The following is a 17,054-nucleotide window of genomic DNA, read 5'->3' as shown; positions in this document are numbered from 1 at the left end:
ATACCAATTCCTGATAATATTATATCTTAAACATACTTTTATATTTTATAGATAGCCTTCGATACCCATTTTTTAATTACATCAGCATGCGTTATTTCAAAAAAATCTATATCCACCATTTCGGCTAATATTTTAACTTTTTATTTGTGTGGACATAATATGAATAATATTAGTATATATTCAAGCACCTACAGTCTATATTTCTATTTTTGATGATTAATTTTAATGCACATTTAAATATTCGAAGGCATTTACGTGTTAATCTAAAAGAAAAAAATCAACTCAGGTATGAATCTACGAAAACATTAGAAACAGAATTTAGACTGATTTATTTCAACCGCTTTTTTAATTAAGCTTACGACATAATAACGCCATGAAGCTCTGTCTTCTTTTTAAATACTAAACACAAAACGAAGCTGTGATTTTGAGGTCCAGCTTAAAATAAATTTGTACAAAAATAATAAACAGATATAACCACATGAAATGACTGAAACGATTAGGATTTAATATTTCAATTACGCCTCAGCTCCAACATAGGTCTTTTGAAGATTTCATTCCTTCTAACAAGATGTCACAATCCGTTTACTACATGTGATGCGACCATTGAAAGATATGTATTCTACAATGTCCACAGATTTAATAAAATTAGAAATTGTAGAATTCGAGATATAATTTTCATCTAGCTGTAAATTTCATAAAGCCTTAGCTTTAGTTAGGCCTTTGAAAAAAGTGGATTTACTTTTCCATTTTTATTCATAAATTATATCACTAAAATATTGATTCATTCCTTTTATACAAAAAAGTCCCAAAATACAAATATCAAAGCATTTACTAGTTAAATATTTTTGAAATGTGTCATCATAAGTACTAGGTGCAGGAATATGATTTGTGTTTACCTAAGTATGGACCTTGACCGATTACAAAAATTCTTTCACCAATTAAAAATCTGCATCTTTAGTGAGTGAAATAGGCAACATAATATGTACTACGGTCAGGGAGGTCAACTAGTCTAGCATAAAAATAATATTTATAAAATACTAGCAAACTCGGCGAACTCCGTTTCGCCACCAGATGGCTTCGTTTTTCCCGCTTTTCTGTTGAAATTTTTCCGGAATTTTCTTTGCTATAAACCTCACGACGCCCAAGACCTTTCCAACGAATGCAAAACCGTGGAAATCGGTTCGTGCGTTCTGGAGTTATAGCGTCAGGAAGGAAAACCCGACTTATTTTTACACGCTTTTTATTAGCTTCACCTGTATGTTTGTTTGTATGTTTGTTTGTAACCGACTTCTTTGGGCGCGATTTTGACCCACTTTAAACGGCCAGATTTCGTTCAAACTTTGTAGATTTATTGAGGACCGATGACAATACACTAATTTGATAAAATTATTCCATTTTTCAATTTGCAAAATATGATTTTTGTTAAAGCGTGTTTTATAGTTTTTTTAAACTATTATTTATTATTATTATATAGTAGATTTGCTATCCTTGTGGACGAAACAGTTTGGCTTAATTTGGTGACTATCTGTATACGTTTTGACCTCCGGCTCCTCAGCGCCGGCGCTCGTACGGAAAATTGGCTTCCCTCTCTATTTGATTATGTTCCAAGATCCCCTGCGAGGTTTTGACGGGTTAACCGAAAAATTAATATCGATACGCGATTGTTATAGAACCGTTTATGTATTTTCTAGCTATTGTGATGACAGTATTTCTGGGATAAAAATATTCTTGCCTTGTGGATGGCGGAAAATGTTTGGTATTTGTGAAGATTCGAACACACCGTGTGTTGATTGTCAACCGATATTATTGTCCTATATATAACCGATATTTTTGTATATATATAGAAGAAAATAGATATAAAAAATTATCTGAAAATTTGTGATATCAGAGAATGCGTGATTATTAAAAATATTATAGACTATAATATTTGGAAAATGTGTAGGGTTACCAGTTATTGAGTCATATTTTGTGATATATTAATAAATAAGGGGTGAAATAAGAAATTCATCTAATGAACACTAGTCGCGTAAGAGACATCCTCGCGAGTGAAGAAGTGTATAAATAAATAATTTAGAAAGTGTGAAAATGGTCTAAATGGCGTTCTTAAAATCTGTCTAAAAACGCACAACTTAAAGTTGAAGTGGCTACTTATTTAAGTTGAGTAAGTTGAAGAATTTTTGTAATCCTTTTATTGGCTCAACTTTGAGTTTATTTCGTGTTGTCTAAGTGGTTACGTAAAGTTGAAATTCTTTAAAATATTAGTTATTCCGCCTTGAGGGTTGGCAGATGTCCAGCTGGGATTCATCTTCGTCTGACAAATGCTTGTAGTTTTGAGATTAGATAAACACGAGGTTATACATAACAATTTAGATATTATCATCGAATATGGTCTATGAAATTGAGGTGCGTTCTACTTACAAAATTGTTTCGTAATTTTAAAGCTCTCCATACTTCCTTGAGAAACGTTTCGATGATCTATATTCTAGATTATTCTCGAGTAGGTAATTGCATATCCAGTCAACACTGTTCGGTGTTGGCCAAAGAAGAAAAAACCTTGTTTTAGTTTATATTCAATATTATTTGAGTTACGTATAGGTACATGTATTTTGTTATTTCCTTAATCATTAATTATTACTAAACCACTAATTGAACTTCTATAAGCTCTATAAATTCATTTCACAACTTATATCTACCTCTAATATCAATACTACTCTTGGTTCATAATAAAACCATATATTATTATGTATACACTATCTCACTCAATATTCTTTGCTTATAACAATAAGCAGTAAATAGTGTTCAATCTAAGCCTAAATCCATGTGTACCTTCCTCATATAATATCAACAATAGTAATGTCTCCAAAACGAAGGCAGCTTTCTTAAAACTTACTCAAATTATTGTACATTTACCGAGAGCTCTCATGTCTGTACTTCAGTGTCCGAGTACTATTGGATTAGCGGTGGACTTGAGAAATAAGGTAAGAATTTTATTAGATAAAAATAAGTTCAGTAGACGGCATTTTCACAGTAAATCCTGTGAGAATAGCAATGAAATAATATTGTCTGGCAATCATTCGAATATCTCTAGCTTATGAAGTAAAGTGTATTTCGGTAATGGATGAAATGTGTAGGTCAAGGACTTTCACCAACTAAGCTTTATAAAAATGTCAATAAAGAAAATAAAACAGCGAAAGGAGACATAACAAAGAAATAACAAGATGTAATAAACAACTGAAAATTTCCAACAATTTATACTTTGTTTTTATTTAATCTTGAAAACAATTTATATGCAATTAAATTATTTTTGATTAATGTACAATTTGGGCGTACTCGGAGCATCGAGCGCCGCCAGTGATACTTAATACCTACGTGTTTTTGGCGATAACTCTTTTCCATACCAAATTGAGATAGTAGTAGGCTTATATATTATTTAATGATTATTCCATATGTCACGTAGATATAGTTCGGAAATTAAAATTTGCCGGTGAATATTTCATATAAGAAGTAAAGGAGAAGTCAACATAACATCGACCCAAATTACTGGACTAAAACATTGTCGTACAGTAAGCAACCAGACTCAAAATTGTCCAAAGCAAAACTCTGCCTACGTGTTCAATAAGCAGACGTTTCTAATGAGCGATACAACAGACTTTAAACATTAAATCCAGCAGATAAGGTGTTGATTTCAATGAATGTTTCATACAACGCCGCTTGGACATTATTTGAAGATCTTATAATTGGCAGTTTGTTAGTCTAGATGCTTAAAGTAGGTACGTCAACGGCTCTACAGTTACAAGGTACAATATAAACGGTCACTGACAAGGCGTAGGTAACAGTATGATAAATAGAGAGACACTTTCTTATAATTACATTATAAGCAGTAGCAAATTTTTCGAAATCAATTTTTTTATGTCAATAAATATAACATAAATGGAAATAGCGCGGATAAATTTTGTTCCCAATATTCAGCTTTCATACTTAACTAAGAGCAAACCTTAGAGCTCTTGTCTTTAGTCTAGTAAAGATTCCATTAAAACTTTAGGATTCCTGAACCCTTTTGAAACTTAAGAAATAGTTTTTACGTAAAGTTTGGAATAACGTTAGTATGATTAACATAAAAAGTAACAGGAATAAGCATTATACTGAAATAAATATGTAAGCATTTAAGCATTACCAATTTTATTTCTTTCAATTTAATAACCTCCTGTTCTTTGAAGTCGGTTGAAAAATCCTTATTAATATTATATTACCTGCCACCTTGTATATATTTGAAATCAATTTTATAGATGTGTATATACGTCTTCAGAAGTTCGATAAAAGTAATAGAGGGATTTTTCAAACATTCCTTTGTCGCGGGACCCGAAAGGGGGACTCTAGGGTACCGTCGTCAGCTGTCAACTCATCGGCCCTAAGAACTCTACGCGAAATTTAAATTGCCCCAACATTGAACGAATAAAAGTTAATTTCATAAATGAGTTAGTGAACTAACACAGATAACATAATATTGTGTAGTATTATGTTATCTGTGGTATTACTTTATTAATATTTTAATGAATTAGGAGTCCCTGACTTCAGACAGATACTTGAACTTCGATTTATATATATTTCATAAGTACGTAAATTCAATATTTATCAACCTAAGTTCAAAAAAAAAATTTCGAGTCTGTTTGTGATTCTTATAATAGGAGCTTATTTATATAAATCCAGTAACTCAGCTGTTTTGTAACACAGCAAAGTCTGCCTGCAAGTGGCAAACAATAATATTAAATGGAAATATACATTGGCTATTGGCTTTTTATGTTGACCTATTATTATTATCATTAAAATTAAATACGTAGACAATATGACATATACGTATAATCTTAACAATTAGGAACTTGCTCCAACACAGCATTTGAATAAACAAATCCAACAATTTATCCTAGGTATATATCTTCATAAAAAAATTTAAAATCGAGGCTTGTTTGACGATCAATTAAATAATAAAATTTGTAAGGCTATTAACATATATCATACCTACTTATTTCACAGAAAATAATCAAAACAGTTCCATCATATACATGGGCGTAAATATAAAATGTATTATAACCTATCAATTCATGAATAATTAGATAACATAATTATCTTTAATGATTAAGAATCATTAAAAGGACAATGTAAGAGAGGTCTCATTAATTTTAATTTATTGTTCTGACAAAGAAACGACCTTTTCAGTCTAGCCGTCTTAAGTTTCATTGGATTTATAATTGGTATAAGGAACTGAATTAGTGAAATAAAATGACATGATTTTCTTTTTTAATATTCTAGCGTTTCAACGAAGTAGCTGTTTATTTTGCTTACGAAAGAATCGTGTCATTTATACATTAAGTTGGAGCTCGACGATTTATTTCAAGTAAAATAAAGGACTTTTCTATGTAGGTTTAACGTATATTTTTTATTACAATAAAGCTGTAATGAGACGAGTCTGTAAATAGGTTATTATGATACGCCTCCATGGGTCTTACAAATAAACGTGATACAAAATTGCTACTGTACTAAGTAGAATTTTTTATATTTATGTATAAAATATATTATAAAAAAAATGTCTCGGTTTCAAAGGCTGATCACCTATGTCTCCGTAAAGAAAATCAATCTGTGAAATAGATGCTTAATGAATTTGCCTCATACCCAAGGGGATACGGGAATTACTTTTTTTGCATAATGTCATAAAAGACAGAAAATTCTTATCCATGCGTACGAATTCGCCGGCATCAACAAGTCCGTAATTAATTGCGTACACCTTAAGATCAATTAATATCCAGACTGGTGAGATGTTTATCCAATCCTTGCCGGTTGTTGACTACAAATTCCATGTAACCGCACAATCGCGAGCCCAACAACAAATCTTGAGTTTTACCAATTACCATGTAAATTTGCGAACTTCGCGAAATAATTTAACGGGATGTAGACGCCGGATTCAAAACAATTTATATGTTAATTCAGCTGTATGGACTGTACAGGATCTACGTCTGTGTTGGTTTACATTCGAGTTATGAGTAATTTAGATCTACCACGGTATCTGGAGACTTAATGAGTTATCGGTTAAGCGTCCAATTCAGAAGGGTGCGAACTGCGAACTGCGATTTTAGACGAAGACTTTATGCATATTCATCACTTCTCCTTATTTCATTTTATTAATTCTTAATAAGTATAATTGTGAAAATGTGTCTGTCTGTCTGTTAAAGATTTAATTTAGTCTATCTTTTAATGATTTGGAATTTTAAAAAACCGTGGTCAAACTCGTTAACTATTGAAATAGGTGATGAAAGATTTGGCCATGGTTTTGTATGTGAGAACTGTTTATATAGACAATATAATTTTATGTTTTGTTATATATAGAGCATTAGGTATACATATTGTTTGATTACTACTCAGTTACACGACTACTGTACTTAAATGATTTTAATTTTGTTAGAAAAGCGTAAGAAATTTCATACATTATATCAATCTTTTTAAGAAACATAAGTAAATTCCTTAATATCATGTCCTTTATATAAGTATTGAGTTATGCAGTAAAATGACTGCAGTGTTCTAATAATCTAATGTTCATCACATTCCGCAGGATATATTTCATTCGATCCATCCGTGATTCTGCTGCTGACGGTACACGTTCAACTATCGTAGTTATCCAAACTTTATTAGGGATAGCTCATGAGTACTCGCCACGCAAATATAACTTACGTTACAAACATTTAATCGAATCGTACCTCATACCATTTCAATCGAAAACTCGCTGAATCAGAATCGATTAACGAGAAATTTCGAGTTGTAATCGATTTGGACTGCGGATTCTTGGCAACTGGGAACGATGTCAAACTTGGTAAGAGTTAAATACCGGTCTGATTGTATCGTATTCAATCTTCAGACAGTTTAGAGATAATTTCGATTAAGGAGGGTACCTACATTTGTGAGTCAGTTCGTTATATTGATGTAATCGTATAAGAATTATCCCAGCATTTATCAGCAAGGCTTAGCAAATTATATCCTGTAATTCAGTAAAAACTGGTGATAGTTAAACTTGTAGTTCTACAGCTTTACCCAAATTACACCATGACTTCGTGTGGGTATGGCTTTAGAAGTTATATAGTATTTATGTTGATTGGTTTGCTTTAACTTGTTAAATATGAGTAAAAAAATGCATAAATTTAGGAGCTTCTTTGAAGGGATAATCGTAGTACGTTAATATAAGTCACCGTAAATTGTAAGTGTCGTTAGATTATAATCTCGCGAGATAAATTGAAATTTCAACATCTAAAAAAATTGCAAAATTCTAGGGACTTATTTATTGTTCGCAGTTTCATTCAGCAGTGTGAAAAAACTGTAACTTGTGCGTAAAATCTGAAAAAAGTAATAAAGACAATTAAGCATGTTTATAAAAAAATATAGAGGCTAGGACTCTATGTCTCTTATATCTGTATTTAATTGTTCGGTGTGACTACTAACGTAAATTAAGTACAAATACCTAAATAAATAATTTTTTTGTTGCAAGTTAAAAAATACAGAATATCGATTGTTTAATATATAAAATTTCTACTTAAATATTTATAGATGGACTGATCACAATAGGATTGAACTCTGAAGAAAAGCATTCATTACTTTAACTCAATACAACCGTTAACGGACTAGTTCAATGCAGTTCACAATACTAACCGAAACAAAAGTGGAGAGCGACATTTCGTTGAAAGGACCAGCTTTGAAAATTAGTCGTCTATTTGTTGTTGCAATCAGCAAAGCGACCTGTCTTTGCGATCTTAAATCAGCACCAACCCAATTGCTTTCATAAGGACCGCAGCATGCATAAAGGCTCTATGAGGAAGACAATAGTTTGAAAATATTTGATATGTTTTTCTACAATTAAAAAATGGCGTTCTTTTCGCAATTTTTTCAAAGTTCCTGTATTTGAATTAAATCCTTACCTCATTGGTCACTTCGTTGCTGTGCCAATAAAATATCAAAAGCTGAATAAGACAAGCGATCAGGAATAAACCGGCGGATATTTGCGCCCCGATGTCATTTTGCAGCTGGAAAATGTAAAATAGTAATTCTAATATAGTTCCTACATCTATTACCTGTGTAGTGTTTCGTTTACAACTAATTTCTCAGTAAATTTACAATTAGTCAAAGATCTATCAATACAGAATAATAGTATAATACAGAAAAATACAGAATAATCGCTATTAACGTTTAAACGCAAACGGGTCTATGGTTCTCTATGGTTTTAAGTATTACCATAAGGAAAGGTATTCTCTTAATAATTGCCCAAATAGACAAATCTTTTATTTACTGCAGTAAATACAATTTCTTTAACTTTTCTCAAAGTAGGCGTGGAGTATCATGCGACTAAATATTATAATAGTCAAAATCAAGAATGACAAAGTAATTCGATTGAAGTTTAGTATTACCTCAACTATTTGTATTATACACACTCCCAGGCTCACGGAAATTACTATCAAGTACACGAACATAACTGGTGATATCAAAGAGTTGAATAATTTCTGGTACCTGAAATTAATAAGCTAGTTTAAACCTAATTATACTAGTACAGTATTATATTATATGTGATAATAGTAAAAAAATATTTGATTTTAAATACAACGATTAAGTAGATAGGGTAGATATTTACGCAAAACTCTTACTCACTTTACCAGCTCCGTGTAAAAGAAATGACAATTAGCAATTTGCTGGCGATGTTTCACAACACTACCTTCATCGAAGATATTTTTACTGTAAGCTCGAAATATTTTCAACTGTCCAGCGAAGAATATCATTACGGACACGACACATGTGTCCCATACCACGACATAAGCGCTTACAATGTGTCCAAAAACAGTTTGTATGAACATTGAACAGTAATAACCAGGTGGAACACGACTGAATGGAGTATAACCATCGAATATGTACACGTAAGTGCTTGTTCCATTTTCGATCGACTGATTTTTCCGGTATGGCTCTGAGAAAATACTAAAGTTTGAGAAGAATGCTAGTGCCCAGAAGAAATAGGTAACTCTACGACTGCGTTTAATGTAATTTATCTGAAGATGGTTAAAACATTTTTGTTTTAACTGATGAGTCTCTAGTTTAGAAATAAATTCAATCATCTGAGACCATTTGTCGTATTGTCTATGGAAAAAACATGTCTTCACGATTCCCATATGAAAAGGCATGTATTGTAAAATAAGTTTTAATGAATCCGCGTCAAAGAAAATAATACATTTTATGTATTGGCTGAAGAAAAAGAGAACTGTTAGGTAAAACAAGGTTATTTTAAGCCGTGTTATACGGTTGAGAACTGGATGCCAGAGTCCAGTTAAACTTAGTAGACGCAAATGCGGACCAAGGCATGGATATTTGGGATCCTCAAGAAGTTTTAAAATTTTATCAAACATTTCTTGGGTAGATGCGCTATGAAATAGCAAACGTCTCGAAGCTAAAGAGCGAATTAAATTTCTGGTGCAATTTAATTATTGTGAGAACCTTTTATATCAGAAGACATATGTGAATATTTCGCAACTAATTACATGTTACAACGGTATGTCACATGTGATTTACCTTCATAATTTATTAATCAAATACTAATTGGATTTGGCATAATATATTATATCAATTATTTCTTCTTATTAACAAAATTCATTATGCTCAAAAAGTATGTTAAAGTTATTGCTTACACATTCTTATAAGTTTTTCTAAGCTGCTTAATCATACTCGCATTCGAAAATCATAGAAGCATATCCTCCTTTATAAGTAGGTATTTTAGGTTTATTTCTTAACTAGCTTTTGCCCGCGGCTTCGCACGCTTTAAATTTGAAGTAGTTTAATAGATATATTATACACATAACCTTTCCTCTTGAATCTATTAAAAAAAAAAACACAAAAATCCGTTGCGTAGTTTTAAAGATTTAAGAATACATAGGGACATAGTGACAGAGAAAGCGACTTTGTTTTATACAAAGTAGTGATTTTGTTTATGATTGCTTGCCTTCAAATTAGGCATCTATTTGTTTCGACTAAAAACTAGTACTTACTACATGAAATTAGGCACCCTTGTCTGAGATTAATTAGTTAAGTTTGCCAGGTGTACCGGTTTGTCTAACGTCCTTTGGTTTTAATACCCACATCACATGAATCCGTTCAGAAACTAGGGCTAGTATTAATTAAATTATTAAGGAATGTTGTTATGTACTGATATCAGAATTTAGGTAAGTCCTATACGCGATATTGTCTACGTAAAATTATAACTTTCCTTCTCCGAATCTAATGCTTGAATTAATTTTACAAGTTACTTTCTTAATTCTTCACATTACGCTCAAAGTCAAGACTAAATATTAATGTTTATTTGATGTTTAATGGAAACTATTAATATTATATCCCCACTAATATTATAAATGCGATAATAACTCTGTGTCTGTCTCTACTTCACCAATCATAAAAAATGGGGTTAAACGGTTGAAATGTTCATGAATTGGATGGGAGACCAATTTTTTTACAATTACTCTATAGCTCATTTTTTATAGCATATTATTAATATATGTTGTATTTAAACTCTTAGTATTTCAATGGGACTCACACTTGACTGATTTTAAGATTACAGCAAACAGAGATTCAAATATAAACATTGACGATGGACATAATTTTATAATAACACTAGCGGTCCGGCTCGGCTTCGCCCGTGGTACATATATAGCCTATAGCCTTCAAATCGGAACTGTAGTTCCTGAGATTATTGCGTTCAAACAAACAAACAAAAACTCTTCAGATTTATAATATTAGCAGGTATAGATTTAAATATTGTATTTTTAGGTAAACATATATATTTCTATGGAGTTCGTACAGATCACTTCTCTTTACACCCCAGCCGGTCCCAAATCTTGTCTCTGCTAAACACAATAGAGGGGCGATGAAATTTCGGCTTTACCGAAGTTTTAGTGGAGTCCCCGCTGAATGCTAAGGCTCTCGTTATGTCCAGATAAGATCAGCGGCGGAAATTAAGAGGAAATTGTATTTGTTTCTTATACAACGACGTCCTTGCAATAAAGACGCAGACTTGGGCGCGTTGTATATAAATAAACGTTAATTTGGCGTGAGGATAAACCGGATTAATTGCATATCTTCGGTGGTTGGTAATATATTTGCCCAACCTTTTTTACTTTATTTTATTTATTCGTTCTCGTGCAAAAAGACAAAATGTTGGTTTATTGACTTATAACTAGTGTGCTACTTGGCAATTATTTGTGAATATAAAAAAAATAATAAAATATATTTAAATGTTGTTTGTTTAACTGAGTCAAGTTGAATAGTCGCGGTATTTGTTATAATTTTTGTCAGTAGTAATTATTATTTTTATTCATTGGAATTTATAAATTGTATAAATACATATTAATTATATAATACAAAAATAAATTGACTACAGTTAGAAATAACACAAAACAAAGGGTAATAATGTTAAAGAGCAACTCGAATTAAGAACTTTAAATTTTAAAGTAGAATATATGTAATATAATAATACAAGCAAAGTAGTACTTTAAATTTATACCTGTTACAAACTAAACATATAAAATAACTTACTCAAATCTTATATAAACACTTAAAATAGTAATTCACCCGGGACCTACTTTTTTAACACTCTCTCAAAATGATTTTAATTTTTAATGAATTTATTCTAATACAATAAATTTTTATAAATAGCAACTCGGGAATTTATTTCTGAACGCATGACGCGACTGTTTTTGGCGGCCGGCGGGGAACGGCAGAAGCGTCTGTCAATTTAAAATTTGACGGTTACGTTTGATTCAAATGTTTGAACTTCAAACGAAAACGAATTATTATCATGACGATTTGACTACGTTGATTTAATAGGACGTGTGTTTTCTAGTTATTATTTCTATTGGATTGGACTATAAGAAGGAACTTTACCTATTTGTGTATTTGTATGACAAGCGGTGTGTGTAGTTAAATGTTACCGTGCCTATTAACACGATGGTGAAATTCGAAAGAGGTCCTGGAGGACCAAAGCTTGCTGCCCCTTCAAGAAGCGGATCTACACAGAACATGGCAGCGAATATCAAAGTTGTTGTCAGGGTTCGACCGATGAATAGCAAAGAAATGGAACAGAACAACAGAATTGTCGTGGATGTTGTTGATGACAGGATGTTAGTGTTTGACCCGAAAGAGGAAATTCGTCCCTTTTTCTACCAAGGCGTACAGCAACCAAACAAAAACTTTCTTAAACGCGGCAACAAAGAATTGAAATTTGTATTTGATAATGTGTGTGGTCAGAATGCATCGAATTACGATGTTTTTGAAACCACAACTAAAGAAATGTTACCCTCCTTGATGGAAGGGTACAATTGCTCTGTGTTTGTGTATGGGGCTACAGGTGCAGGGAAGACATTCACTATGATTGGAAGCAAGGAAAATCCTGGAATAACATATTTGACTATGGAACACTTGTTCTATACAATCAATTCTTTTGAAAAGGACAGGGAGTTTGACATCGGAGTTTCATACATCGAAGTAAGTATAGCCAATTGACTACTGTAAAACTAAAAATTCAACTTCAATTTATTTTTAAATCAAATATTTATAACTTTATTTCACATTTAACAGGTCTATAATGAAAATGTTTATGACTTACTAAAACCATCAAGTACTCCACTGCAATTGCGTGAAGATTCCAAGTATGGAGTAATGGTGGCTGGATTAACTTTGCACAATATCAAAACAGCAAGAGAACTTTTAAATATGTTGGAAAATGGTAATAAAAATAGAACCCAACATCCAACAGATGCCAATGCAGAGAGTTCAAGAAGCCATGCTGTGTTTCAAGTAAGCATAAACAGTTAACTAATTCACAATAATAATGTTAATAATCATGACATCTCAATGAGACAACATCATTAATAATTTGAATAATAAATACTCTGTAACTAACATCATTATTTCCTACAATATTATTAAAGTTCTACAGAAATATAATATTATATTACAAATTTATATCTTACAAATTAATGTCCTTACTTATGTTAAAATTTATTCCTTAAGGTGTATGTAAAGATGCGATATAAGACTAGCAGTCAACTGCGTATTGTGAAGTTATCTATGATAGACCTGGCTGGTAGTGAACGCGCATCCGCCACAGGTTGTATTGGGGAGAGGTTCAAGGAAGGCGCTAATATTAACAAGAGTCTGTTGTCTTTGGGTAACTGTATAAATAAATTGGCTGATGGAAGCAGTTACATACCCTACAGGTAATCATTAAAACAGCAGTAGGATACTGAGAAAATTCTTGCTGAAACATTTTTTTTTAAACTGCAGTATGAAAAGAAGTCTTTAATTTATTAACATAAGTATACAATACATTTAAAGATATTGAAACATTTAAGATTTTTTGTGGCCTTAAATTTAGAAGTAAAATTAGAATAAATATTAACTGAGATTTAAAACTCTTGAACTTTATAGTTTTAAAAGTTAAATATTCATTATACTTTCTTCATCATCATCATCATCATCATCATCAGCCCATATATGTTCCCACTGCTGGGACACAGGCCTCCTATGAGGGTTCAGGCCATAATCCACCACGCTGGCCAAGTGCGGGTTGGCAGATGTCACATGTCGTCGAACTTTTAATTCTCGGACATGCCGGTTTCCTCACGATGTTTTCCTTCACCGTTTAAGCAGTGGTGATGTTATCCACATGCGCAGATAAATTGAAAAATCAATTTATTTCCTGCACGCTCGCCCGGTCTCGAACCCTGACTTATCGATTTTGAAGTCCGAGGTTCTCACCACTGAGCCACCACTGCTTTTTTACACTTTCTTAAGTTTTTCTAAAATTATTCATTTGAACTCAGTTTTCCACTTTTGCAGGGACTCAAAACTAACTCGCCTCCTCAAGGACAGTCTGGGCGGTAACTGCAAGACAGTTATGATTGCAAATGTATCACCATCGAGCCTCAGTTATGAGGACACATATAACACTCTAAAATATGCAGCTCGGGCTAACAAGATACAGCTCAGTATTAAGAAGAATATAGTGGACGGAGAGATGAGGCTATCACAGTACCTCAAGATCAATGAAGAGTTGAAGAAGAAGATCAAGGAATTGGAGGCAAAGTTGTCACTCTCTTCTGTCAGGGTGGTCAAAGAAACTGATGGGAATAAGGAGAAAGGTGAGTGTTTCTTTATATATGCACTGTTTTGGATTGTTATTGGATTTGAGATGGACTTGTTAAAACAGAGAAAAAAGTAACAATACAAAAAAGTTTAGTAATTAGCTTTCTTACATTGTACAATGTGTTTATCCGCAGTAACATGTTAAATATGCTTTAGTTTAAACATAAATATATTTCAGTGAAACAATGGCGTCAACGCATATTAGCTGAGGAAGAAACCCATACTGCACTTGAGGAAAAGCTACTGTCTCTCATGTGCCAGCAGAAAGTCTTGGCTTTGAGGCAACGTCTGAGGACAAGGGCCTTTTCTCATGTTGCTGATTTAGCTCATCGGTCTTCATCGGAGCCTTTGAATCAAGTATGTTTTTAATTTTAAAAATGTTATACTGCATATTTTTGTTAAGTTACAATAATAGATGTTATACTTTTTATCAAATTTTAAACAAGATTTATTCATTATATTTATATAATTTAAATTATTAAATTTATATATATAGAGTAGTTCAGTTATTAGTAATGAATGTATTTTTATGGGAAGAAACTAAATTAGTGTTTAAAATAAATTATTTTAGATATTAGTTTGGTACTTTGCGATATTTATCACAATGTGGAAGTTAAAGTACACAGTTTTGTAATTTCTGGATTTAAATAAGGTAATGTAATGGGAAGACTATTCTAGAAATATATTCGTAGAAATTATATAATAAGAATTATACTAATATTATAAATAATTACAATTACTAGATACGCACGGAAGACATACCTCGTCAGGAGCGAGCAGCGGAAAGTTACGCTAAGAAAGCCATATTATTGGACACGAAAATCATGACCACTTGGACGAAGTGGGATGAGAGTCGGAAGAAAATGAAAAATCTATACAACAAGGCACTAACCGACTGTCCAGATATCATTGACTTTGTTGAGAAACAACAATTGCAAAGTGACCTCAGACACATTAAGGCTAGAGACGAGTTGCGGTATAAATTGCTAACGATCGAGAATCAGGAAATAACAGCGTTCACGGATTACATGAGCGATATGCCAAATATGCTTAAAAAGCTTTACCTGACGCTCAAAGGCTACGACAAAGCTCCGCCGGCATTGACGGAAGAATATCACGAAATCATGAAGAAAGCAAAGTCCGCTAAAGGAATTACGTGGTCGGACGAAGATTTAGAAAACGACGTGCATTTTAAATTCATTTCCTCTCTCGATTTGGAGAAACCGACCACTACATTGGACTTTGGTAAAAAGGACGTAAACTCAACTATAGACATTGTAACGGATAGTGATGATTTGACAGACATAGAGAACAAAGAACCTAAACAGTTATCAGCTAAGAAACGCAAAGGGACACCGATAAAACTGGCTAATAATGAGACGATAATAATAAATGATTCATTCGAAAGTTTGGATGCGACGAGAAATTTGAATTCGGCCAAGAAGGTTAAGAGAGAAAATAGTCCAGCGTTGGACATTGAGAATAATTATGGGGTTATCGATCCCAACAGCTTGAATTCGACGTTCGTGCTCGCGAATAATATGAATTCTTGGAAGAAAGTGCCAGTTAAAGCAGAACCCAAGGATAGAGAGCCCGTAAAGACTGGACTTCAGGATAGGACTAATATTATTCATCGACCCATCAGTTTTAATGATAGAGGTGGGTTGTATTTTTTTTCGTGAATAAGTATGGATGAATTATTTTTTTTTTTTATTATAAATATGGATGAGTGTGGGAGTCGAGTACGCTTTGGTACGAATTGGTACCATACACGGCACACTGCTGTGTTTCTATCGATGAGAGGGAGAATCAAAGGAAGGTGAGGTGAGGAAAAGAATACGGGATCCTTTTCCTCACCCTTCCCAATCCTTTCCTTGTTTCTTTAAAAAAAAGTGATATGGAAGTTTACCACTTGTCATAAAAATTTAAAGTAAATTTCGTTAAATACAATTTTTTCCATATTTAGATTAGGTTAATAAAAAGAAAACTCGGAAAAGTTTTAGTGAAATAGTTCAAATTAGCAAGAGTTCATCTGTTAGAATAAATAGTTAAGCATAAATTCAACTACTGCCATGTTTCAGCGAAAATAGTAAAACCGGTGGTTGGTAAAGCAGCGGCGTTCAGAAGAAACCCAGCTCCGCCGGTGAAGCCCGCGGCCGGTTTTGGTTCCAGCGTTGCCAGGGATGGGACTGCTTTGCAAAAGAATGTGCAAGGTGAATATTAAAAAAGAAAAATTATTTGAAAGTTTTTTTCTGTAGTTGGTTGTTATTGAGGTGGAGGTGTAAAAATGTTGACGAAAATTAAAGGTACCTTATATATTTTCTGAAACTTCACTGTAAAACCGGGGGTGTTTTAAATTCTTTTGATATCAAGTTTATTTAATTGCGTGTCATGTCTTATATGTAATGCCTTCATGTTGTTAAATGAATATTAAATATTACTGGGAGTAGGTACAGTAGGACAATTAAAAGGTGAAATAATGAGACAATAATATTTAAGAACAATAAATAAAATTAACAATTTCACTGCTGATCCAGAAACTTTGTTCATCCAGCGATGCGGCTATGACACGCTCAGCGTGTCTCCCGCACCGGCGGCAATCTTGCCGTACCGCTTTTGTCGCTGGTGCGGGAGCCCACGCTGCGCGTGTGCATAGAGTCAAGCCAGCTGTGCGGGCGGACACACCGTGTTTGTTCTAAATATTTTTTTTTTTTTTTTAATTGTTCTATTTCTGATATCGCGATTTATTTTTAGAAAGAAAGAAGAAAGAAATTACAGTAGTCTTTATTTTTCTGCACACATATTTGTATTTTATTCAAAATACTTTATATATTATAATGAAC

At 32.7% G+C, this 17,054-nt stretch overlaps 2 protein-coding genes across 3 annotated transcripts in view; one reads left to right on the top strand and one right to left on the bottom strand.

The window, feature by feature from the left end:
- Positions 1 to 7,317: 7,317 nt before the first annotated feature.
- Positions 7,318 to 9,708, bottom strand: LOC119831254. The gene is made up of 6 exons (XM_038354547.1): positions 9,705 to 9,708; positions 8,680 to 9,466; positions 8,442 to 8,541; positions 7,956 to 8,060; positions 7,690 to 7,845; positions 7,318 to 7,377 (listed from the first exon to the last, which is right to left on the bottom strand). The coding sequence occupies exons 1-6, from the start codon at positions 9,706 to 9,708 to the stop codon at positions 7,318 to 7,320; spliced, it is 1,212 nt and encodes a 403-aa protein (XP_038210475.1).
- A 2,079-nt stretch (positions 9,709 to 11,787) lies between these two features.
- The window catches only part of LOC119831447 (kinesin-like protein KIF18A), an 8,809-nt gene continuing 3,542 nt past the window's right edge, over positions 11,788 to 17,054 (top strand). The window contains exons 1-7 of one of the 2 annotated variants that reach the window (XM_038354786.1): positions 11,788 to 12,549; positions 12,643 to 12,861; positions 13,078 to 13,283; positions 13,906 to 14,207; positions 14,390 to 14,568; positions 14,955 to 15,870; positions 16,293 to 16,424. In XM_038354786.1, coding sequence (XP_038210714.1) covers positions 12,013 to 12,549; positions 12,643 to 12,861; positions 13,078 to 13,283; positions 13,906 to 14,207; positions 14,390 to 14,568; positions 14,955 to 15,870; positions 16,293 to 16,424 — 2,491 coding nt within the window. In that variant the 5' untranslated portion in view covers positions 11,788 to 12,012. The remainder of the gene's footprint in view (positions 12,550 to 12,642; positions 12,862 to 13,077; positions 13,284 to 13,905; positions 14,208 to 14,389; positions 14,569 to 14,954; positions 15,871 to 16,292; positions 16,425 to 17,054) is intronic. The other variant, XM_038354785.1, reaches the window with a different exon arrangement.

This window comes from Zerene cesonia, chromosome 13 (assembly GCF_012273895.1).
Source record: "Zerene cesonia ecotype Mississippi chromosome 13, Zerene_cesonia_1.1, whole genome shotgun sequence".
NCBI classification, from domain to species: domain Eukaryota; kingdom Metazoa; phylum Arthropoda; class Insecta; order Lepidoptera; family Pieridae; genus Zerene; species Zerene cesonia.
The sequence above is the reverse complement of the archived record's forward strand: the minus strand, read 5'-3'. Positions and strand labels throughout refer to the sequence as shown.